The sequence below is a fragment of the Hermetia illucens genome, chromosome 6 (genome assembly GCF_905115235.1).
Source record: "Hermetia illucens chromosome 6, iHerIll2.2.curated.20191125, whole genome shotgun sequence".
NCBI classification, from domain to species: domain Eukaryota; kingdom Metazoa; phylum Arthropoda; class Insecta; order Diptera; family Stratiomyidae; genus Hermetia; species Hermetia illucens.
The window spans coordinates 83,112,798-83,138,500 of NC_051854.1; the positions used below are offsets into that span (position 1 = coordinate 83,112,798).

Consider the following 25,703-nt stretch of genomic DNA (forward strand, 5'->3'; position numbering starts at 1 on the left):
TCTTCATTGCCGCAAGACGCCGTTTATTGTCTTTTACGGTTGGCCAACACTCAGAACCATAGAGTTCTACAGGATGGACGACATTGCGATCAATTTTATATTTGAAATGTCCGCTGATACGTCGATCTCAAAAAACACTTCATCCCGGTTGCGCTAGTATGTGAAGCAATTTCATAACGCAGTTCTCCATAGGCTGATAGCATTGACCCGGTGAGAGGGCGCTTCCTTGATGAATACCAACAGAGACACGAAGTGTTTTTGATTCACCCGGTACACTTCGAACTTTACTTTTCCGATCGTGGTAGAGCAATTGCACCCAGCGCATGAGTTCTTCTGGCACTAAGTGTTGTCTAAGAGCATAAAAGATGAGTTCGTGTGGTTCAAGGTTAACACTTTCTCCAGATCCAGAAATCCAATGTAAAGAGGGCGATGCTTCTCACGGTGTTTCCCCATGAGTAACCGCGTAGCGTGTATTGCGTCAGTAGTTCCGCAGTTTTTGACAGATCCGGCTTGATTCATAGTTATTTGAACGATTTCGCGAATACCGTTGTGAGGGATACTTTCAATTCAAGGTGTGGGATCAGATGGTGTTCTATTTTCCTGAATAACCCGATTAAAGACTGCACTAAGCCACAGTCTTGGGTGCCAGCTTTTCGCTTCCCAGAGCTCAGATGTGATGTCGTAAGATCCTGTTACATTCCCCGATTTCATTTGCTTTATTGTTTCCTCCACTTCAGTTTCACTGACAGATGAAATCGCTCAACATGTCGGCAATGATTGTAAAAGTGGAGACTGAACAAATTCTTCAGTTGAAATCTGCTCGAAATATTCTCGCCATCTCCACTTCGTGGCTCGACGGGCGGTAGGCAAAATACCGTTCGTATCAGTAACGCAATAGAGCTGCTCGATATCCTATGTGCGTTCGTTTCGGCTTTTAGCAAGCCGATATAGATCTCTCTCGTCTTCCCGAGTGTCCAGTTTATCGTAAGGATCTTTGTGATGGACCGCCTCGGTGGCAGCGATCACTTTCTCGGTTTTCCAGTTGGCATTCTTATAAATTTGTCAATTGGCGAGCGTTTTATCGTTGAGAAACTTGTGGTAGAGGGATTTCTGTTCAAGGACCTTCATTTCAACATCGTCATTTCAAAGCCAAGTATCTCGGATGATGAATCGCTTACCTGGCTTGGTGACCATGAGGTTTGCAGAGGCCGCTTTGCGCATCATGTCTTTAATTTGGTTCCACGATACTTCCACATTCGTAATGGTTGGTAATCGCGTAAGCGAGATCGTTTCTCCTTTCTTCTCACGAAACCGCTCCCATTCAATGTGCGTCATGCCAGTGCGTTGCTCACGCTGTTCCATCAGTGGGTTGATTCGCAAGCCAACAATCAACGGTCGATGTTGGTGCAATGGTCTCATAGGGAACGCGTTCTGCAATCAGTGACAATGGTGAAATGTCGGCATCTTTTGAATATAATTGATTTGGGTTTTACCACTATAAAATGTAGGAAGATGGGAAAATCGTTTGGTGAACCATGTATTCATAGTTACAAGGTCATGGTTATCCGCAAACGACGACTATACGCTCGCCACCTTCTTTGCGCGCTCTAAGCCCATTTCTCCCAATGACCGCTAACGTCGCCGGCAATGATGATATAGTCATCAGCAGGCACGTTGTAGATCCTTTACCAGTTGCCAGAGGGCATCTTTCTCGACATTAGGTCGACCTGTCAGAAGTGAAAGTGCGATCAGCTAATATACTGGTGAACCTCATCAGCCAGTCATCAAATCGTTCAACATCTCACAATAGTACTAGGAAAATCCTCTGAAATGACAATGCCAACACCGTCTTGAGTGTGTGGGCTACCAAAATAGAGAAGTTTATAGCCATTCTTACCGCGTTCACGTTTCAAGTCGCAGCTTCTGGAACCAGACCATCTGGTTTTCTATTTGCAGAGCGCAGATATCAGTGCGCTCTTTCCGAAGGGCTCTTGCCAGTTCTTCGGTCTTTCCAGTTAGGGTGCCAATATTTGGAGTACAGATACGTATCTGTTTTGCGTCATGAACCCATCCTGCCGCAGCGACTGAGGTGGACGTCCTAGCCTTTTTCCGTCACTGCTTAGTCGATCCGATCATTTTGTTGATAACCACATTGGATGCATTTTCTTGGTCGGCTTGTCGCGGGATGTGTCACCAAGAAAGATCAGGTAGGATTTAGCATAGCGGAATAATTCCAACTATACTTTATTTATCTCTTTCCCTGGTCTCAGCATTTTATTTGTGTTTTACTGTAATAGTACAAAGAACATTGCCTCAATATTCTGCAGCACTGACCTTGTGTAACAAACCCAAACAAGGATGAATTGAAGACGGATCGTTGGACGGTGAAAACATCTATAGCTTATGTCCAAGAGATACTTTAGGACCGAGAAAGAGACCCATTCGGAGGAAGTGTGTCACCTTTCAATATATGTCAAAGGTGAAGGAGCGTATAATGGGAGTAACCCCGCAAGCGCTCATAGAGAAAAGAGTTCCGAACCGGAGGACCCTTGGGGAGAAAATGGTTAAGTTGTCCGACTTTATCAAGGACAAGCTCAACGTGCACCAAGCCATAAAGAATATACCGAGGGTTGTTAGAGTCCATTATAATAGATCGCTGGATGGGGAAAGGAATACTAAAGAGTGTCACAGTATCAAAGGCGACGCAAGGAACACCTAACCGTACTGGCACCGAATTACAGCAGAAAAGAAGGGGACCCTCTAAGTAATCAACAGGTGCCTAACAGAAAATAGGCAGACAGGCAATTCCGAAAACCGGTACTAAAAGTTCAAAAGTTGGAAAGCATATAGCCAATGTAGGAATGGCGGCCATCGTTGGGAAGCCCAAGGCGAACGGAAGCAATGGATGGACTAAAGTTACCAATAAAAAAGCGAAAAGAAAAGCAAAGCGAAGAGGCGATTATTATCTCCAGCAAGGACATTTTGCCCTACGCGAAGATATTCAAAAAGATCAAAGCTGATTCTGACCTAAAACTGCAATGCTGTACGGTCCAAAAAGCATGAGATCTAAATTCAATGTAAGGATCATGATGAAGTAACATCAAAAGGAGAAATTTCCTGTGCCTTGAAGGAACAATTCAAGTTGGAAGAACTTGCGGAGCGGTCCAGTGCCACAGTACGAATATCAGCGGAGGAAGCGTAGAAGTTATTAGCGGCTAGAAAAGTCCGAATTGGCTGGGTAATCTGCCGCTTAAGAGAACAGATTACACTAAAGAGGTCTTTTAAATGCTTCTCGCTTGGGTACCTCTTGAAGGCATGCACCAGTAGCATTGTTCGATCACATTGATGCAGAAGGTATGGGGAGAAAGGTCATATTGTCAAAGAGGGCAATACCTATTATGTGCAGGGACGGGACGGTTCGGGACGGGGATAACCGGCATATGGGCCAGAAGTGGTAAATGCCCGGAATTTCGGAAGTCATTGACTGCAATGGGGAAATAAGATTTACTCAAATAAGCCTCAATCATTCTAGGATAGCTCAGGATTTATTTGAGCAGACCACCTACGAATCTGAGATAGAAATTTCCATCAAAAGTGGGTCGTATAGAAACCGACTGGTGAAGCGGCAATATGGGCTTGCAGTGCAAGTTAGGCATCCAGTGGCGTTGTATGGTCGAAAATAAGTTTTATATATGTATATAGCTGCTAAGCCCCATCAAGTTTGACACTGTATGAATTCGAGGAAATGCTTGACAATCTTATCCTCGACGCAAGGGGATGAAATCGAAAGGTGCCGGGGACTTCAACGCTTGGGCATTTGAGTTGGGCAGCAGAGAATCGAATGCAAGAGGACGCAGGTTTCTGCGCAGTTGGATATTGCTCTGGTCAACGAAGATGTTGTAAACACCTTTCGGAAAGAAAGGTCTGGCTCGGTTGTCGACCTTACCTTTATTAGCACTGCATTGTCGCGTGGTATGTCCTGGTTCATCAGCACCCACAGCGATCACCAGACAATCTTTTTTGAGATATGTATAGAGCCACAGGATAGAGGACCATCATGCCCGAAACCCGGAAAGATTTCGGACTGGTCTGCAAAATGTCCATGTGAGCAGACCTTCATAGAGGTGTGGTTAGACTAAGCTTATAAAGCAGGCAATTCTACGGAGAGAGCTGCCCATATGGCACAATGCATCTTCAAAGCATGTAACCCGCGCGTACCTAGGTGCTCATTCCTCAGAAACCAAGCTACTGGTGAAATGGTGAACTGGCAGACGTGCTACCCAGCCAGAAAAGTGACTTAGGCTAAGGCTGCTAAACCTCCAGGCGAGTCAACGTCCTACAGACCTATATGTCTTTCGGACACTGTAGGGAAAATGTGAGAGCAAGTAGTGTGCAATAGATTACTCTCAATTGTTGTAAGCCACGAAGGCGCCTCAGATCGGGATTCAAATTGGGATGATATCATCATTTCTAAGCCAGCCGTTAAATACTTGCGAGTGATGGTAAACGCGAAACCCGGTTGCACACAACACGTGCAGTAAGTAAGTGTGACCCTTACAAGGATAATGTTCGAAAGTGGGAAAGGCATTGTTTGACACTAACAAGTTGAGGGCAGTCTATAGAAGAACAGCCCTAAAGGTGTGTTTACTGTTTTCAGCTCATTGCGTTTTGAGCAACCGTAGTGTTACCCAGAAGTTGTTTGTGTGTAATCCAGTGATCAAGCTGGAGAGCTTCACAACGAAAGTAGGCCCAGTTATTAGTGCTTCGGCCAAAACTACGGCCGGAGTAAATGATAAGCTGCATAATAGACCGAAATTACAGGACAATCTAGCTCAGATCTTGCTGAAGTGGATAAAATGGGAGTTCTACATTTTCTTGTGAGATCAAAGCAGTCCATTCTGCTCTATGGTGCGGAGGTGCGGCCTGTTGCCCTTGACAAGGAGGTGCATCGTAAGCACCTTGCTCAAGGGCAGAGACGGGGAGCTTTGCGAGTAGTGTCCATTGTGCTCAATGGCGCGGAGGTATGGGCTGATGCGGTGCATCGTAAGCACCTTGTTCAAGTGCACAGACGGGGAGCTTGGTAACGCGGTAGTTGATATCGGCCATCAGAATAGTTTCGCTGTAATCTTATTCTTTCTTTTCTGTGACAGACTCTCATCTATCCGAATAAAATGAAATTCAAGCTTCTCAATCCCTTTATATAATTGATGCCACGTCTATATGATTAAGAATATTTGCATCTTCAATAGTTTGTTTCTGATTATTAGATGGGTCCGCCCTTTCTACAGAGAAAGCAGTTCTGCAATTTTGTTTTCAGTAAATCGTATTTTCGGATTGAAAATCTGTTTATTGTTCATACTCTTTCTCTTTCTTTCTACTTTGAATATTTTTTACCCAAAAAAATTTAACCTTTCATAATTTTGGGCTGAGTTATTAGAAGAACTTTTGGAAGCAAGTTCACTTTGAAGGAAGGGTTGGCCAGAGAAAGTGAACTTATGCAGTAGGGCTCTCATGGTGTAAGAAATGTTCGCATCACTCATATATTTCTTTCTCGAAATTTACTTAACTCCCACCCAAGAAAATTGATTAGCACCCCCATTCATCTAATGGTGCATTTAAAAACCGTTTCTTCATTCTCTTTTTGAAAAATGTTATTTAGTGACTGTCAAAAAACAAAGAAAATAATTACTCACACAGAATTCCACCCCACACCGAAATCAATAAATGAGTCCAAGTTCCACTTTAGAGTTCCTTCCACAAATGATACGAGGAAACGGAAAACATAGTAAAGAAAAACTCCAGACATGAATTCAAATTAAAGGTTGCGTTACTCGCCCGCGCCGACGACGAAGGGCAAAAATTATGAGATCAAGTGGGCATGGCTAATCGATTTCAAGCATATCCCCCTGGTCGTCTTAATATCCCGAAAAAGGTTCACCCTGATAGCTTCACCCCCGGCACAACGACTATTTCCCGTCGGTAGTACGACCCATACTTTAACGACTGGATTACGACTCTCCCTCCCTTCAATCGATTTTACTGCAAAATTGATGATCCTTTGATGACTCTTGGAAAATTTCGCTTGCCGTCGTTTATTTACTCCATTTATGGAGCAATTCCGTTTAGGGTCGAACAATTTATTCACATTTGAATTTAATAAACCATTAATTTGCTGTTGTTTATTGTTTGCCTGCCTAATTGACTCGTTCTTATGGTGATATTCGAATTTCCAGAGTAATTTTTATGTTTGCTTGTATTTTACCACTTGCAGCCTGAAACCGCCTCCGAAGGATGGCGTAACGAAGAGCAACCCATCGAAGCGACATCGGGAACGACTTAATGCCGAATTGGACTTGTTAGCATCGTTACTGCCATTCGAGCAAAATATTCTTAGCAAATTGGATCGACTGAGTATTCTTAGGCTATCTGTTAGTTATTTAAGGACAAAAAGTTACTTTCAAGGTAAGTGGCATGATTTTTGCTTTAAATATAATAGTTTGGGCGTCATATTAACCATGGTAGCTACGAAAGGCCAGAGACAAATTTGTTTCGTCTTACTTCGGAATTTGGATTCTTCAAAAGGTGAATTATTTTGAAATAGAAAGTAAAGTCAATCAAAACGCCAAGCGCTTTTATCTAGAAAAACCTCAAGAATGTGCACATGCCTCGAAGTGTGTTAGAGCACTTCATTCAAGACCGCAATGGTACACTACAGGATTATAGTACCCTATAGGAGACAATGTGGTCAGCATTGCGCTCGCCCGAGGTTATTACCCTGATTGGACTCAGGTACTCATTTACAACTGAGTCGACAGGTATCCGACGTGAAATCACGATACAAATCCCACAATCACCAGTGAGATTTGAACTGCGACCTTGCGCTCTAACCACTCAGCTATCCGGACATATAAGAGCAGATATTAGACCTTTATACGAAAGAAAATTTTTCTGAAAATCATTTTACACCTAATCTGAATAGGGAAAAATTTTAGATTCAACCCACGATCGCTCCTACGCTCGTGGGTCTGTACTTCAAAGGTGTTAGAGTTCATTACACACTGCGGGCGCCAGCCGAAGTTTCACAGTCAGGTCACCGATACCTAGAATTCAATCTGACTGTTGCGGACAGACAGCCTAGGAAAAAAGATTGGACCAAGTTCAATGCACCTACTCCCTAGGTGACTAAGGACTCCTTTGGCGTTTGAAGAAGCTTCTTAAAGTTGCCGAGGCCAAAGTGGCGAAACCGTTCCTCGGTTCAAAAACTTCAAAAACTCAGGAAATCAACCAGGTGGCTTCTAAACCGTGCTTTTGAAACTAGTATGAACGAAGACTTGTTAAACTTCCGCAAATCACTGCGTTAATATAAGATTCTCGTTAAGTGTTCGAAACGAAACTCCTTTATAACATGCCATGAGGAACTGAAAGGTGGAAAGGAGACTTCAAGGCTATGCAGCGTCCTTAAAAGGGATGAGTCGGCCAGGTTGGACACCCTTAGAAAACGCAATGATACTTTCATGAACTCCAGGTGAGCGCATTTATGCACACAGTGTTGGACTCCCGGTTCGGTACGACGTCGGACTACCAACTAAACACCTCCCCATCGTCAGAGAGCTAGCCTGGAACCGTTTCTCGCATTACTATGGGCTAATTTCCGAACTCCCTGGTTTTGTGGAGCCTTCAAATTCCAACGGGAGGGGAGAGGAGGAAGGGAACTGTCAGTTCAAGGAACTCCCTGCCATCCGGCTCCGCCACCGGTCGAGCTCTATCTTCTTAGCAACGAGAAGGATCCGAACGCAATGGGCAACACGACTCCAACTATCAGCACTTCTCAGCATCTCTTCGACAATGTTGTCTGGAGAGAGATCATTTGTGTTTAAATCGAGTTGCTGACGAACCCCATCCCATCTTCCACAAGAAAAAAATTGTGATGGACGTCGTCCACAACTCCATTGCAAAACACACAATTCGAAGATCGCGCCTTTCTAATCTTGTGCAGATAAGACTGAACACCTCAATGTCCACTTAAAAATTGGATAATGAAATAGTCAGTCTCACCATGCTTCCTATTCAGTCACGCGCTTGTTCGACAGTGCGTCCAGCAGCAAGCGCCGCGACATCATCTGCATAGCCGACCAGGCTCGCATGTCGAGTTTAAGTAGACTATCATAGGTAGCGTTCCAGAGATGCGGCCCTAGGATGGATCCGTGTGCTACTCCCGACGTGACTGCATCTTCCTCCGACCGTCTAGTGTTTCATAGACCAGGGAGCGGTTCCTCAGATAGTCCCTCAATATCTGTAAGAGATAGTTCGGCACGTGGAAATTATTGTCTAGTTTGCTTAGAATATCTTTCTATCTTACGGAATTAAAGGTTTTTCTGGCGTCAAGCGTTACGAGGAGGGATAAATCACCGGTGGCGCGTATCGCTTCAAAGAGTCTACTCCTGATGAGCTTTTCGAGCACTTTTCCAGAAATACATAGTGGGCGGTATGAAGACGGCAACTCGGAGTCGCCTTTCCCTTTGTGGATCAGCGCAAGCCTTGCCATCTTTCAACGAGCAGGGAAAGTGCCCTCTTTCAGGCAAGCGTTGAATGCGCCGAGCAGTAGGTCGGACCGGTGTTGGAATGCCAGTTTGTATACCTCTACTGGAATACCATCGGGTCCTGGCCCCTTCTTGCTTTTCATAGAGAGGACTGGCTGTTCCAACTCTTTTATAGAGAAAAGTGGATAATCCTCTGCGCTCTCCGCGACGATGATCCCATACAAGATGCGCATAGAAGAGCGCCCTTACAATGCGGTCCATCTGCTCGGCCTAAAGTGGACAGGGTTTCTACAGAGCCCCGATTTTTCGGGTTAGCAGTTTGTCACCGAGTCCCCACGTATCCCAATTCACCTCGTCGACCAGATTCTGCAAGCAGCGAGCTTTGCTCTTGTTTATTGTGCTACGGAGTCTCTTTTTGGCTGATTTGTACTGCGTTACTATGGTATAGGCCTCCTCCCGGCCGATTAGACGTCGTATTAAGCGGCGGAGCATTTGATACTCCTTACGGAGCTCTGCGATTTCCACTGTCCACCAATACATAGAAGTTTTGCACGTATCAATGCCCTCCTGCCCTCCATCGTTATCAGGTTCATAACTTAATTTACGACAGTGTCGACTCCAGTAGGAACGCCCCAGAAGTACCCTCCAGCGCAGTCCCACCTGTTCCAAGAGTTTCGATATACCTCCGGTGTTTACTTTCGCGATGTTCCATGCACAGAAAGAGCGCGAGGGTGGCGCACATCAGGAGTTTGCGTCCAACACTTCGAAGGCAATGTATTAGTGGTTGCTTGCCGAGAAGTCTTCTAGAATTCCCTACTCATCAACCACCGACACCAGTGATTCCGACGCGAAGGTTACGTTGGGATGGATCCGGTGTTTAGAACTACCAGTCCTGTTCTCGCCACCATTTCCAGAATTCGTTTCCCTCTGAAGTCTATATCAGGCATGCCCCATTCAAGTGCCCTAGCATTGAAGTCACCCCCGACCAGGATGCGTCCATCTGCGCCTAAGATAGCGTCCTCCAAAGCATCAAGCCTGCGTCAAAAGTCTAGCATCGTCTCATTCGGTGTAAGATAGACACTAAGAAACGTTATCCCTGAACACCGAATGCAGACAAAGCCGTCCCCTCGGCCTTAGGTAAGAACCCTAAGGAGGGTGCCGTCTTGAACCCACATGGTAGCGGTACCTGATATGTGAGGGTGCCATGAAACTGGGTCCTTGTTTTTGTACTGCTCACTGATGAGTACTAAATTAGCTTTGGTGTCCGCATCGAACTGCGCTAGCAACACGTGAGCGGTTGCACTCCGGTGCATATCAATTTGTATGATGCGAATCATGTTGACCGCGTCCTAGTTTTAGCAGAAAGTTAGGGTAATATTCATACCGAAGCCTGGGAATGGTGACTATTCTAATTCAAAGAATTCAGTTTGACATCATTCACGCTGAAATGTTTGAAGAGCCCGGTTGAACATCATATTCGTGCGAAGGCGTTTAGGTTGCACCCGCTTAATGAAAACCAACATATTTACCAGCGTGGAAAGTCCTGAAACTGCCCTTCATTCTTTGATAGAAAAGATAGAGGATGGAACTATGATGGGTGAGTACGCGATGGAGGTGTTCGTGGACATTGGGTTTGACTGTCCGCCTTTTTAAAAAATTTGTGATGCTGCCAGAGCGCATGGTGTTCATTATACTTTTTAAACGTAGGACAAGATTTTTGCTTTCTCCTCCTCCTGAGGACAATAATGAATTGGAGTTTAATCTGTTTGTTGTCCGTTAAATTAAAAAAATATTTTGATTAAGTGAATCTATGCTATGCTAACGCAGACATTGATATGTGCTGTAGTGGGTGTTGATCGCTACCTAACAGCAGAACCAACGAAAGGGTGTGCTATCGCCACTTCTGCCTGGTATGTTGATCGATTCACTACAATGCGAACTGCACGATTTGTCAGTACCTGCTCAAGCTTATGCGGATGACATGGCTGTGCTTGCTATTGATCGTGATCTCAGAACAGTGTGTAGAAATACTTAGGCCTCATGTGGTAATGTGGATATACGTTGCTATCATTAGGCCGACGTTCGCTTATGCATCTGTAGTGTGGTGGGTTAAAGTGAGACAAACATTTTTCACCACAATCTAGCCGCGCTACAGAGTGCTGTGTACCTGGATACTACCGGTACCATGGGCACGACACTCGCGAAGCTCCAAATGCATTGCTCAGTTTGCAGCGCCTGGGTATATTTATTCAAAGCACTGCAATGAGAGAGGCTCATAGACTAACTCGATTAGATTTATGGGCAAACAATGGACATGGGCGGGGGGCAGAGCATTGAAATAATTACTGGCAGAACTGGATCCAGTACAATGCTGATTCTCGGGTCTCCATTATTATTATTATTATTATTCTGTTAAGGGAAAGTCGCACCGCGTCCTTCAAGAACTATTGTGCCCCTTTTACTGGTTATAGTGTTCCTGTTGATCATAGTATCTCAAGCAGGCCAGTAACCGTTAGGAACTTTACTATGTTCCCCACTTCCAGAAGTTTCAGCTTTGCATCTGGTATTAAGTGTTCTCCCAGATGTATCGACCTACTTTGCACAAGTGCTGGACACTGTCCCAGGACGTGCATAGAGGTTTCGTCCTCCTCCTCACAGAACCTGCAGGCAGTGTCCGTAGATATCCCTAGCTTTCCTAGGCGGTAGTTCAGCCGACAATGACCAGTGAGAATTCCCACTATGATTCGGAGGTTCTTTTTGGTGAGGTTTAAGCAATCCTTTGTGCGCATGGGTTCGTATCCCCCAATAAGCACCCTGGACTGCTCCATCCCTGGTAGGCCCGCCCAATATAGTTCCCTCAACCGTTTTTCTTCGTTTCTTAGATTCATAGCCATGAAACCGTTTCCGATTCCACAGAAGGGTTCTGGCCCGTATAAAGGCATCCCTGCTCCCTTCTTGGCTAATTCATCCGCTGCCTCATTGCCTTCCAGCCCAGCATGGCCTGGAACCCAAAGTATCCAGACCTTGTTGGACGAGCCGAGTGTATTCAGTCTCTCAAGGCATTCCCATACCAGTTTAGAGTTCACCTGGTTGGACCTAAGTGCCTTGATCGCTGCTTGGCTATCGGTGAGAATAGCTATGTTCTGCCCCCTGTAGTTCCTTTGCAGATTAAAGGAGGCACATTTGTCTATGGCGTAAATTTCCGCCTGGAATATGCTAGTGTACCTGCCCATTGGCTCAAAGTACATTTTCCTTGGACCAATGACTCCGGCACCCGCTCCCTCTGCTGTGAGGGATCCGTCAGTGTACCAAGTAATCAGTTGCTGGTTTAAGCCGTATGTCGCAGCTACGCTCTCCCAGTTTGCCTTGTTACTGCAACGTGTTTCAAACTTCTTATCGAAGTGAAACCTCGTTGTCATGTTGTCCCTCGGTATCAGTAATTCGGGATACCGCCTAGAAAGGATATCAATCTTCCTTCGATTTAGGCAGCTCCCCGCCTCACTCATACTACCGGCCATCCTGATTATTGATCTCCTTGCCTGCATCTGTATGTGCAGATGGAGAGGGGTTAATCCCAGAAGGACCTCCAGGGATGCCGTTGGGCATGTCCTCATTGCTCCACTGATACACACGCAAGCCAGCCTTTGGAGCTTATGTAATTCCCTGGCTTGTGTGCTGAGTTGGGTTCTTTCTGCCCAGATTACCGCTCCATAGGTAATCATTGGTCTTACTATTGCAGTATATATCCAAAGTAGTATCTTCGGGCTACAACCCCATTTTTTTCCTGCTATGGATCTGCAAGCCATCAGAGCCCTCGTGGCTTTCCGACAAGTGTTTTCGACATGTATCTTCCAGAGTAATTTTTGGTCTAGCGTGATTCCCAAGTATTTGACCTCTGTTTCTCGTTTCACCTCCATATCATGTAATGTTATGGCTTTCAGGTGATCTAGCTTACGCCTCCTAGTGAATGGTACTATGGTGGTTTTGGTTGGGTTGATCCGCAGTCCCACCTTCCTGCACCAGGCACTAGTAACCCTCAATCCAGTTTGGATTCTATCACATAGGGTATCTTCATATTTGCCCCTACAGATTAGAACAATGTCGTCCGCGTAGCCCTGGACTTGTATTCCAGTATTAGTTAACACGTCCAGGAGTTCATCCACTACCATACTCCACATCAGCGGCGATAGTACTCCGCCCTGTGGACAGCCTTGAGTGGTGTTTATGATAATAGAATTTGTACCTGTTTGTACCTCTATTTGTCTGCTTTCTAGCATTTTGCCCATCCAGAGTGCCAGGGTGTTTCCCACTCCTTTGCGGCTCAGGGCATCCTGTATCTCTGTGTGCGATGTGTTGTTGAATGCTCCTTCGATATCCAAAAACGCGCACAGTGCAATTTCTTTTGTTTCTATGGCGTCCCGTAGTACCTCTGTCAGCTGATACAGAGCAGTTTCAGTTGACCTTCCTGCCCGGTAGGCGTGTTGACAGTGATGTAAGGGATTACGCTTTAGAACGTTAGTTCTAATATAGTTGTCTATGACCTTCTCCACCGTTTTGAGTACGAACGATGTTAGGCAGATTGGTCTGAAAGATTTAGGCTGAAAAGGATCCTTTTTACCCGCCTTCGGAATAAAGACCACTTTTGCCCGTCTCCATGCCCTTGGTATGTAACCCAGTGCTATGCTCCCCCTTACCTCCCTCAGAAGAGACTCTAAGATAATTCCTAGGCCTCTCTGGATAAGTGCTGGGAAAATGCCATCTACTCCGGGAGATTTCATTGGTTGAAAGGTTCCCACTGCCCATCTTAGCCTAGCTTCTGAGCATACCTCTTTTGCTAGTTTCCAGCTCTCTTTCCTTCCCCTTTTATTCGTTATTGGGGTGTCAGGCAGATTATTGTCGCCTGCCGCCGAGGGGTAGGACCCCGGGAAATGAGTTCTGAGAAGCAGGTGTACCCTGTCCTCCTCATTCTCGGTGAATGTCCCATCTTCCTTTTTCAAGCAGACAGAGGATATTCTCCCGTCTTTGGCTACAGCCTTGTACAGCCTGGTTGCTTCTGTGATCTGTTCAATCCCTTCACAGAATTCCCTAAAGCTGTTCCGTTTCGCTTCCCTGATGGCGTTGCTATACGCAGTCAGTGCATTTTTATACCTCCGCCAGTCCCCGGTTCGTTTTGCCCGGTTAAAGAGTTTTCGTACCTCCGTTCTCATTCTGGCTAAGTTTCTGTTCCACCATGGTACATCCCTTGATGACTTGACTGTCTTGGCCGGACAGCTGGCCTCGTATGCGTCAATGACGATTGTGTTGAGGTCTTCCACCACCGTTTCTAATTCTAAATCGCTCCTGATGTCACCGCTCCCTTGAAGGTGGGCAATGTTGTTGCTCAGGTGCATTGTGTAGGATTCCCAATCCGTTCTCTTGGGATTCCTTATTATTCTTTTTATTTCGGGTCTCCATACGTCTGTTTGATAGAAGATATGAAGCTACCCTCAAACATAAAGAGAATTGGGAAGTCCCAGAGGAATGCGTGGCTGGATATACGGAAGTCTTCCAGTGTGCTACACCGATGGCTCAAAAACAGAAGAAGGTTCTAGACCCCGAATCTACCTATCGAATAAAACAGAGAAGTGAGCTTTTTCTTTGGGACAATATTCACGGGATTTTCAAGCTGAAGTATATGGGATCCTGAGGGCGCCAAACTGGGTGATTGACGAGTGATTGAAGGGCGGGCGCATCGCAATCTACAGGGATAGCCAGGCTGCATTGAGAGCGTTGGGTAGTCCTTTGATCACCTCACATTTAGGAATGCAGAAACCGTTTGAACTCTATGTCTAGATTCAATATGGTGCAACTACTCTGGGTACCTGGTCACTGTGGCGTAGAAGGAAATGAAATATCGGATGCTTTAGCAAAAGAGGGTTCAATTTCCCCCATGCCAGGACTCGAAACAGTAATGGAACTATCAATAACATTGGCTAAGGCTGTCTTCATTAACTGGGAATAAACGTCCCATAAGAACAGGTGGCAGAGCCTAAATGCTGCTAGATACACCAAACTTTTCCTGTCAGAACCAAGCATGTATACCATTAAGTTTATCCTGTAGAAAAGCTGGAAGACTTGCAGGGATATTGTAGGCATTCTGACAGGTCATAACTCGCCGGCGGAACACATTCATTTCCCCTACCAGAAAAAATGAGGAACTGGTTAGGAACATACGAAAAAAGTCATTTGAAGAAAGAAAGAAAAAGTCATATGTCCCGGAAGTGAACACTCAAAATGGCCATGGAAAGTACAAATAAGGATTTCGTGGAATAAATCAATTATAATTGCTATCTTCTGTTGACTTGTTGCACTTCTTACATCACTAATGCACTGCACGCATTAGTAATGTTTGGAGCAGGAAGTACAACAAGATGTAAATCATTTCTTTTGCTCAGGGGAGTTGGTTAAATCCGCGGAACGCAGAGTAATTAACATGTCAAATTCGAAATTCTGCGCTATTCATTCCTCGTGCAACTTTTCCTCTATGCGTATATTAATTATGTGATTTACAGCAAACACTTTTCATGCCTATATTTGAATCTTTCAGCGCATCGGGCTAGATACAACTCGGAATTAGATGTAAAATCTCATCCAGTGTAAACATTTAGTAATAACACGTTTGCAGAAAAAAGTGCATAATTTTAACTGTATAGATGCAAAGCAAAGATCATTTCACAGATTACAGAAGCGTGAAGCGGCAAAAAATCCAGTTTCCAGCCTGGCAAAGTTCCAATTTAACAAAATCCCTTAATGACTAACAACACTCGAATGAATTGATTGCGGGAAAAAATCTTAATTACACTTTACCCTCTTCGGCATCTCTCCTAATTAGTTTCTACACTATTTCATCCATAAAATGATTTATACGAGACTAAATCACAAATTTCCCATAGGTTTTCGGTAATAAATTAAAAAAAAATTAGATTTAGTCCCCGGCCGGGTGGGGGTAGTGTGGGATATGGGTGTCTATGGGCTCAAGTGCAATCACCCAGAAGCGCGTTCTAACCTATTTCTTTATTGCTCCCAATCATGCAAGGCTCTCCGGCGTTCGTACGCAAAGTAAATATACATATTAGAGCCAGTTGGACACAAAAGGCAGTAGGCAAGCTGTTGCACTTTAAAGTGGAGATGTTTACATTTTCCCGAGAAGTTTGAGCTAATTGAAGTGCACGCTATTAAATTTGCTCAATCAGGGGCGACTTTAGCCAGCTTTTCCGATAAATTATGACCTAGGAGTTCATAAGCCCTGCTGAGATTACATACCACAATCACATCTACAGCGTCTGCGATTAACGGATAATTCTGCGATTGAATTCGAATGAGTTTTTGATGGATTTTGATAATTTTCCCACATTTGAAATCACACGGCCTAGTTTGCGAAAATTTCTGATTCACTGCCTGACTTCATTCCCCGCAGAACCAAGGTGTAGTTCCATTTTGTGTTGTTCCCAACTACCTTTTATCTTCGATTGATAGAACCTTGATAAGTTTTTCCTATTCCACTTACTTCCTCCTACTTAAAGATAAATTTTTGCGCATGTCCTCAACTCGTCTTCCATTTTCCATTTTCCCTCGATAATTTCATATAGACGCCGGCATCTTTATAGTTCCTAGACACCATCAAAATAAATGCGGCAGCCGAAACAGCCAATAGCAACCGATTCTCCAGGCAGAGATAACTCCGTTAAGGAGAGCTTGAAAGTGCTTTTCCCATTTTCTTCGTTTATCCATTAACGAGAAAATGTTTGTGCACAATGTCTTTCATTAGGCGAAATGGCTGACGACGAGGACGATGACAGTGGGTAAAGGCCACAGTTGCCTTTCTTCTCGTTCTGCACCATTTTCGCTGCTGAGAATAATCATCTGTAATGAGTTTTCCTCAAGGGGTGTGCATAAAAAGGATTTAAAGAGGACGTGCATCGGAGTACTCTCTTTTTAAGTGAGCCTTCCCGGCAAGGAGACTTCGTCATTCTACATGTCTGTGTGCTATGATGTCATTACAGGGCGAAAAAATGGCGTAAGAAATGGGTGTGGCAAAAACTTCATCATAATCCTATTCACATGGCAGAAAGGACGGCGACTAATAAAGGACACTTAAAGGTGCCATAGAGCGATAAATGCGATTTCGCGCGTCACTGAAATTTCGTTAAATTACCAATAAATCAAATCAACGCCACTCCGAGGAGGACATTTTAAATGGCTTGTTTTTATTTTCTCGCATATCCTGTTCAAATGCACACTTAGATAACAAAAAAGTCGCTGGCAAGGATTTAACTACTTTCCGTTTGGATTCATGTCTGAATTTGGCATATACACCTACTGCTTTTCAGCCCAAACATACATACATATGTCCGTATACTGCTTGAAGACATCAAGATTGTGTCACGCAATGGCGTGACCATAAACTCCAGTAACCAAGTGACCTTCAGTTCATTTATTCCATTGCCTAGTGCCCAAAAAGCAACAAAGAACAGGCGAATATTCGCAATTGATTCGGATTATGTTGTGCTGTTTTCACTTGATACGATCCAGTTTTTAATTGATTATAATTTGCGATAGTAAAACAAATAATTTGATTATGATTGTATTTGATTAATTTGATTATTTCGGAAGCGAGTCTGATTTTCACGAATTACAGGCTAAGTGGAAAGTTATTTTGGAAATGTAATAGAAGGACACTTGCTGTCTAGGGGCAGTTAATATTTCGATTTAAATGTTGTCTTTGCGAATTTGAATTTAGTTCTTTTAAAGGCTTGTTTTAAATTCTTGGAAAGAGAGCTAGACGATAGCACCCGGATGGCTGAAGATCTCAAGAAGAAAGACTTCACCCATGAAACCCTCTTTTAGGTACATGGGCTTGGAGTTTGTCGAAAGGTAACTTAGAAATTTACATGGTTTCTAGGTAATATTAATATTTTACCTTGAGTTCAAGCAAGGTGACATTGCGGAAACAATTATCTTCCTTGTAAAATACTGTGCATCCCCGTCGGACGTAATAACCGTAGTAGGGGATAGGCTAAGATCAAACCTTGCCTTAAAAACAGCTTTCCAGTTTGTAATTTTCAACAATTTCTATCGCTCGATAGCTAGTATTTACCGGTTTTGAATACAAACACTAGGAGTAAGGTCAGGCTGATCAAATCGGTGAGGTGTTGATTCTACAGGCAGTTGACTTAGTCCGCAACATTCTGCAGATATTGGGAACGTCTTCTGCCGAACAACTCGTCTCGATTGCTTCATCGGACGATATTGCCTCCTCTCTCAGTGCGACAATCCTGCTTCGCTCTCTGTCTAAAATTCCAGCAAAAGTGGATGTCAATACTAGTGTTATACTTAAGTCACCTCTGACGCTCAAACCTTCGCCTTTCCCTGTTCCACACGGTCCTAGTGAGACCTTCAATGCTGATGAATCTAACGGTCCCTTCTGATTTCGTCCAATACCTGTACTTCAGTGAACGATAGAAGACAGCATTAAAGATCACGTTGTTAACATGGAACCAGCTACAACGCGTTTCCTCTCCAACCCCCAACGTTGCCTCCCGCTTCGGCACTGGAAGCTATATGTGCTATCATTTCGGGCTACTTTTCCAGGTTTTGTTGGGTAGGTAGGTAGGTATCAGTCGCGCTCCGAGGAGCCCCATTAGCGCTCTGGTGCGCCGTTTTGATGCCACAAACTCCTAAGACCGTGACTGCTGTTATGGGAGCAGGGAAGCACAGTCTAGCCGGCTCAGATCTTCAGAGGCAGCCCGTAGCATTTACGAAGGAAAGCAGCTCTCGCACCCTGCAGTCAAAAATCTCTCTGAGGTCCCCAAACAATGGCTTACTCAGTGTCCGTAGCCTGACTCTAGCTAGATCTGGGCAATCGCAGAGAAAGTGCATGAGGATTTCCGTTCCTTCTTCGCAGCTTCGGCAATGCGGATTGTACGGTATGCCAAGCCTAGCAGCATGGTACCCTATGGGCTAGTGCCCCGTGTAGATCCCTGTAATCGTGAATGCATTTGCACAGGAGCTGCCCGATAGGCCATATTATAAACGGGCCAAATTCTCTTTGACTTGGCACAGCTCATAAGTTTTCGCCATCTAAGGCCCGCGGCTGCTAGGTAGCGCAAGTAGACTCGGCCCCTGACAGCCGCCAGAGGGACACCGACTGTATTCGTCGAAGGACTGCTAAGAGCAGAGCCTCGCCTGGCAAATCCGTCAGCCCGCTCATTCCCCTCTAAGTTCATATGCCCGGGAACCCAGAAGAGGGTGACCTTGAGCGTGCCGCCCAGATGGTTGAGCGCGTCTCTGCACTCCCTCACCAGCCTGGAAGATGTCGTCGCTGAGTACAAGGCCTAGATGGCCGCTTGGCTGTCGGTCAGAATGGCTATGTTACACTTGGGGCTCGAATCTCGCTCCAGCCATCGACAGACTCCCAATGTCGCCAGTACTTCCGCTTGGAATACACTGGCGAAACCTGGGAGACCATACGAACTAGATACACTGTCTGTATTCGAGAAAACCCCCGTGCCAACTAAACCGGCTATCTTTGATCTGTCGGTAAAGAATATTGAGTCATAACCTTGCAACACGCCGCCGGTCTTCCACTTTGTCCTGGTTGGAAAGTCCACAGTAAAGTTTCTCGTGAAGTTCAGCTTACGTGTGGCATAGTCCGTGGAGAATGCCCAGATTTTCCGAGGTACTAGGATGTCGCTGTTGTCGTAAGACTTCGCTGCCCAGCATCCGGACTCATGTTGTCTGACGGCATTGCACGCTGTAACGTATTTAATGTGGAGGTCTAGGGGGAGGAGATGCAGGAATATATTGAGAGCATTTGCCGGGCAGGACTGTAGAGCCCCAGTAGCACCTGCACACGCAGTTCTTTGAATCCTATTGAGCTTCATCCTATTTATCCCTCGAAGCCTGCCACCATACTATAGAGCCGTACATTAGGATCGGACGCACTACAGCGGTGTACATCCAGAGAACCATCCTCGGCCGGAGACCCCATTTCTTTACAAAGGTTCTCTTGTAGGCATAGAAAGCTATACAGGCCTTCTTAACCCTCAGTTTCATGTTCAATCTCTAATTTAGCTTTGAATCCAGGATTAGACCCAGACCCAGAACCAATCTTCGTTCATTCAGTCGTTGTAGGAGGAATTCAGGTAACCTTGTCTTCGTGGTGAATAGCATCAGTTCCGTTTTGATTGGATTCATGCTGAGTCCGTATCTTGTGGGGCCCACAGGCATACTTTGTTGAAAAGAAAATCTTATTAAAGTCGGTTAACTGCGGTTCGTTTGGTTGTCTGTCTGCCAACCTTTTTGCTTTTTTTTGTTGAGGAGGAAATTTTCAAAACACAGTGCCCTGGATATGCCAGCGGGTGGGATTTTCACCCACTCAAACAAACCCTGAGTTTCCTCCATGCATCGTGAAAGCATCTACAGATTTACATCACGAAGCGGATTTTGGTCACCTTTTCTCACTAGGCGGTGTACGTAAATGCTTTTTTCTCATCTCCTTTGCTTTTCGCCGTCTGTTTTGGATAGATTCGATCATGGAGTTGATCGCATCCACATCTTCCTCGAATGCTAGCATTCTCGGCACCAGCACCTCTTCTAGATCTCCTCTAAGTTCCTCCTTTCTCCCACAAATCTTGGACTGTGGAAGAATACATACTCTAGGTCCGCGAAGATTTCATTGCACTTTGAATAATCGGGTGAGGTTTCCAGTTTAAAGCTGTGCAGGTGCTGGCGATATCTGTCTGAGCTTTCCGTGAGAAAATTGTGGTTGATCTCACCGTGTCGTCTCCTCGACAACTCGCTGATGATAGGGATCAACCTGTGCGTCCATCGACTTACCCTAGCATTCCCAGCGCTCTTGCCGTTTATTTACAGATCTCTCCCTTTCGGTGTTCTTCGTCTGCGATAAGAGAGAGTTGGCTTCCCACTGTATATATTCGTCATATCATCTGATAAGATGTCAATCGGCTTCATTCCCGAAATGACGAACACTGCATCATCTAAGTCAGTGCTGAAGGCAGAGCACATCGTGCCCCTCCCACGTTCGGCATTATCCTTACCAGTTCCATACTTGCAGTGTGTGCTATGTTGCAAACATGCCGCACGTGTTCCTTATAACTGAGTTTCCAGTCTGCCATGACTCCCAAGTATATGATGGCTGGCTTGGTAATATGATATGATATGATTTTCAATTTGAATGTGGGCATAATTCCTTTTACGGTAATTGGCGATGTGGACAGCTTCCGTTTTTAAGGTTTTGTCTAAAGCGGCGTTGGTAGGTGGACAACTTCAAAACTTACCGCTGGCTCCTGCCATACGGTTATGTGAGAATTTTACGCACTAAAACCAATTCCGTCTCTTTCGCTTACCCCGCGGAACTGCCATTTCGGTTTTAAATCGCAGGGCAGGATTAGTTACGAACTGCGCCCCATGTCCTTATTTGTAACTTTTCCCCGAAGCTCCTCCTTCCTCAGCAGATGAGGGATCGCCTTCATTAATTTTCCTACCGTCTTTCCCATGCAACATGCGCGTCCTGTACAGACCGAATGCTGGTGAGCAGCTAGCCGATACCCTGTCCCAATATAAGGCTGATGTAACAGCGTTGTAAGAGATGCGATGGAGAGGGACCGGTTTCTTGGAGAAGAGCCGCTACACCATATACTATAGCGACCATCCAGTAAACCATGTGCTCGGAGTAGGTTTCTTAGTCAGCCAAAAAATGAAACCAGCTGCTTTCGGCTTTGAAAATATAAGCGAAAAGCTATGCACTCTGCGCTTGCGAGGCAGGTTTAGAAATATAAGCCTCATAAACTTTCACGTCCCTACAGAGGAAACTGCAGAGTCGGAGAAGGATACCTTATACAAGACAGTTGCGCGAACCCTCGAAGCCTGTGCCAAGTATGATATCAAAATCATACTTGGAGATTTCAACAGCCGAGTGGGGACGGAGTCCGTATTCAGCCGATACGTCGGCTCTCATAGCTTACATAGGAATACCAGTGATAATGGACTGCGGAGGATTATTTAGTTAGCAGTATCGTATGAAACGGTTGTTGGAAGTACCCGGTTTGCGCGGAAAACGGTCCACAAACATATGTGGGCCTCTCCACACGGGACCATTTTCAACCAAATTGATCAAGTGCTGATTGAACGCCGCCACCTCTCAGCCTTGATGAATGTCACAACATATAAGGGGGCCAATATAAACTCGGACTACTACCTCGTTGGCATGGTGCTCCCAGCTCGAATTACAACACCACCTACAATGCCCTCCGACAATCAGGTGAAAGTTAGCACTGAAGCCATTCACAACACAGCCATTCCGCAACACCTATAATGCCACAATAACCGCAGTCAACAGAAATCCTGGACATAAAGCATCAACAAATGATCTGACCACCTGAACAACGTTATCATTGATACGGCCACAAAGATACTTGGCCCCAGCCGCAAGAAAAGTCGGAACGTTTGACGATGAATGTAAGCTAGCAACGGAGCGGAAGAATGCCGCATACCGAGTAATGTTGCATTCTCAAAGAATGCGGGTACGCGCAGAAATTTATCAAAGAAATTGATAAGACTGACTAGGCTGACCCTGCCCAATGTGCGAGGCGAGATAAAAGCAGCAGGCTCACTCTCGAGACCATTAAACATCAACAACGTAGACCGTAGACAAGAGGATGCCCTATCATGGGTCCTTTTCCTGGCCCTGGAGAAAGTGATTCGCGATACCGATGTAAATGCGAGAGGCACCATCCTCTTCAAGTCCACCCAACTACTGTCCTACGCTGACAATATCGACATCATGGGAAGAACGACCAGGGACTTTCAAACTGCCTTCATCCAAATCGAGCAGGCAGTGGGTGGCGCGAGATCTTGGGCTGAACATTAATGAAGGCAAGAGGAAGTACATGGTGGCAACGTCAGCAGCAAAACCAAAAGAACGAACAACATCGAATCGCACTAGCCCAATGAAAACAATGAAGATAGGAGACTACAACTTTGAGACCGTTGAAAATTTCTCCTATCTAGGGTCGAAAATCGCAACCGCTAACAGCTATGACGATGAAATCCGCGCATGGTTGTTGGCTGCCAACAGAGCCTATTTCAAAAGCTATTTCGCTCGAAACGTCTCACCACAGGGTCAAAGCTCTTACTGTATAAGACTATGCTCTTGCCAGTCCTTATGTATTCCTCGGAGATTTGGGTTCTTAGCAAAAAAAAAACTGCGAACTCTTGGCGGCATTCGAGAGAATAATTCTCCGAAGAATTTTTGGCCCCCTACATGAGGATGGATGATTCCGTAGCCTACATAACGAGGAAATCTATGAGTGATACCACGACCGGTTGTGGTTAAAATCCGGCTCAACAGGTTGCGGTGGGTGGGTCACTTAATCCGTATGGATGAGGATGATCCAGTCCAGAAAGTCAATAAGGGCAATATTTATGGTAGAAAAAGGAGACGAGGCAGACCCTGCCTGAGATTGAGCGATGGCGTAGGTCAGGACGCAGACAGCTTTTAGGGATATCGAATTGGTGGACCTCGGCGTAAAACCGGGATGTCTACGCCGTTGATGATGGTGGAACTGGAACATTTAAGCCCTAATTTAGGTATAAAATATTTTTAGGCGCGGGGATTGGGTCTTTTTCTGGTTACTTTTCGAACTCTATAAACAACGAATAAAACCGCGAAGTTAAGATACAGAGGGAGAATAATAAAGCCTCCCATAAATTCTCACTCATGTATCTAATTAGTGAATATTGCTATAAAAAATGTTATTAAATGCGCAGGAAGTCTAGTGCCATATACTTCCTCTACAGGACAATATAACGGAAGATATCCTAAAATTTTATTTTTTCCTAAATTTCATTCCAACGCGTAATTTCCGAGGATTTATTTCAGTGGTTGCAGAGCGCAATTATACAACGCCTATCGGGTCACATCTCAACAGAAGCTTAACAAACTTTTATGGGCCACCAATCTTATTTCCACTTGACTTTTTTAAAGCTAAAAGTGAAATACGTATTGCCTTCGTCTTCAATTGAGGGTTGCCGTAGCTATTTCGTAAGGATTCAAATAAGGATATGTAAAATTTTGATTTTTTTGGGGCGATGAGGCTAATGCCAGGGCACATAATACCTTCCATCCTTTGCTTTTTTAGAATTGAAATTCTCAATGCACATTAAAGAGATCCCAGAATTTTGACAGACTTCGTACACACTCAACAAAAAGGATCTTCAAAATGACTTGAGGGATGCCAAGAAACACCATGAAGGACCTTACTTCACTATTGCTTTCGAATGGCATGAGGCCGTTAAAACTACCCTTCCTTTGCGTTTCGGCTAGTCCCTTCTGGACAATTGTTGTCTTCATTTGAAAGGGCAGCATATCTATTTAGTAAGCCAAATGAATCTGAGATAATCCTACATTTAAGCATGGAGATCCTTTGTTAATAGCAGCAACATAATTATCTGAATTTCGACTGAATAATCAGCTTTGTACTGAAAGAACCTAACCGCTATAGTGACCTTTTCTGAATTCTCAGATCACCTACCAAAAAGACGTTCTAGCAAACCATCTACGGTAGGCAAATGATGTCACAAAACACAATTGCATACCCTTCCACATAATATCCTTTCGGTAACCCCTATGTCCAGGTTATTCCCGCAAAGTGCCATAAGCACTAGTTGTACAATAGAACGTCGCAACTGACTGACATAAAAGTAATTAACTTTTATATGACGGGCAAATAGCCACGTCAGGCAGATATGAAAATGCCACCCACTACCGCTAATTAACGGACGAACCGACCACTAGGAAACTCTAAAGCGAAAAACCACCCTCACAAGCAGAAGTAAGATGAAAAGGAAACTAAAAATATTTTTCGAGGATTATGATTTTTATCGTAAATAATAAATTTTCGTTGAAATTTATTAGCATATTGTACATCCCCTCGTGCTTTCAACGTCGTTGATGTCGGAATTCTTGCAGAAAACGCGGTCAGCAATATGAATTGTAGCGCGTCAAGATATAAAACACCCCATCTTCCTACCAAGGCCGTTTCTGGAATATTTACACCCTTCGGTTCGCCACAAATTTTTGGGAGACATTTTTTGGTGGTGCCATTGCCCATTTATTAATGGCTGCATGGTTTTATTGCGACAGTTGTAGTTAAGGGGCGCCGCATCCAGGTGGTGAGTCACAGAAGGGTCGATGGTGTTTTTTAAGTATCGATGATACCCAAATGGATGTTTATACATGTACGAGTACATATGTAGGGGACTTCCATTCGAAAATATTTTAGAAAATATTAGGAGGTGGTGGAGAATGTTTCTAATTGGGATCAATTTAAGGTGGGGTGCGAGTAAAAACTACGTCTTCAAATGCAGGAATGAAAATTCTGATGGATATCAAAAGAAAATACTACAGAAAGTTACGCATGGGCCTTGAAAAAATATATAAGCGAGAGATCATGTTCTTTAAGGTTGTGAGATGGAGTTTTTGGGGAAGCATTTAGTGATTATCGAATTGAATGGCACTTGATGCGATTTAAAGGAACAACCTGAGTGGATGGTATTGGTTTCCACCTCTTCACTCCTTTCTAGAGTGTAGGACCTCTTATTCACATTGTATTATATTTCTTTCTGTTTTTAAGGTTTTATTAAAATCGGTTTACCGTCTGTCTGTCTGTCTGTCTGTCCGTCTGTCTGTCTGTCCGGCACACGCATTTTTCTCGGAGACGGTTATAGCGATTGACACTAAATTTGGTAGAAAAGTGGGAACTGTGAACGCTCGCACATACAGTGAGTTACATCCTCTTACGTTGAATTTAAGGGGGGGGGGGGGGGGGGGCGGGGTTCCCGTACATGTAAAAGGGGGGTGTAAAATTTTTTTCCATCAAATATAGTCATGTGGGGTATCAAATTAAAGGTCTCGATTAGTACTTTTCGAAGCCGGTGTTAGTTTTGACATTTCTTGAAAACGTGGGGAGTGCGGGGGGTTGAAAATGATCATTTCTTTGAGGGGGCCATTCTGAGAAACTACCCAACCGAAAAATCTGAAAAAAATCAGGAGGCTGCCACTATATGGTGCCTTAGCTCCGAAATACCTTTCATACCGATATC

The 25,703-nt window shown here is 44.6% G+C and overlaps 1 protein-coding gene across 2 annotated transcripts in view; it reads left to right on the plus strand.

The window, feature by feature from the left end:
• The window catches only part of LOC119659896, a 266,867-nt gene that overhangs the window by 117,015 nt on the left and 124,149 nt on the right, over positions 1 to 25,703 (plus strand). For both annotated transcript variants that reach the window (XM_038068220.1, XM_038068221.1), the window contains exon 3: positions 6,272 to 6,462. In XM_038068220.1, the coding sequence (XP_037924148.1) occupies positions 6,272 to 6,462 (191 nt within the window). The remainder of the gene's footprint in view (positions 1 to 6,271; positions 6,463 to 25,703) is intronic.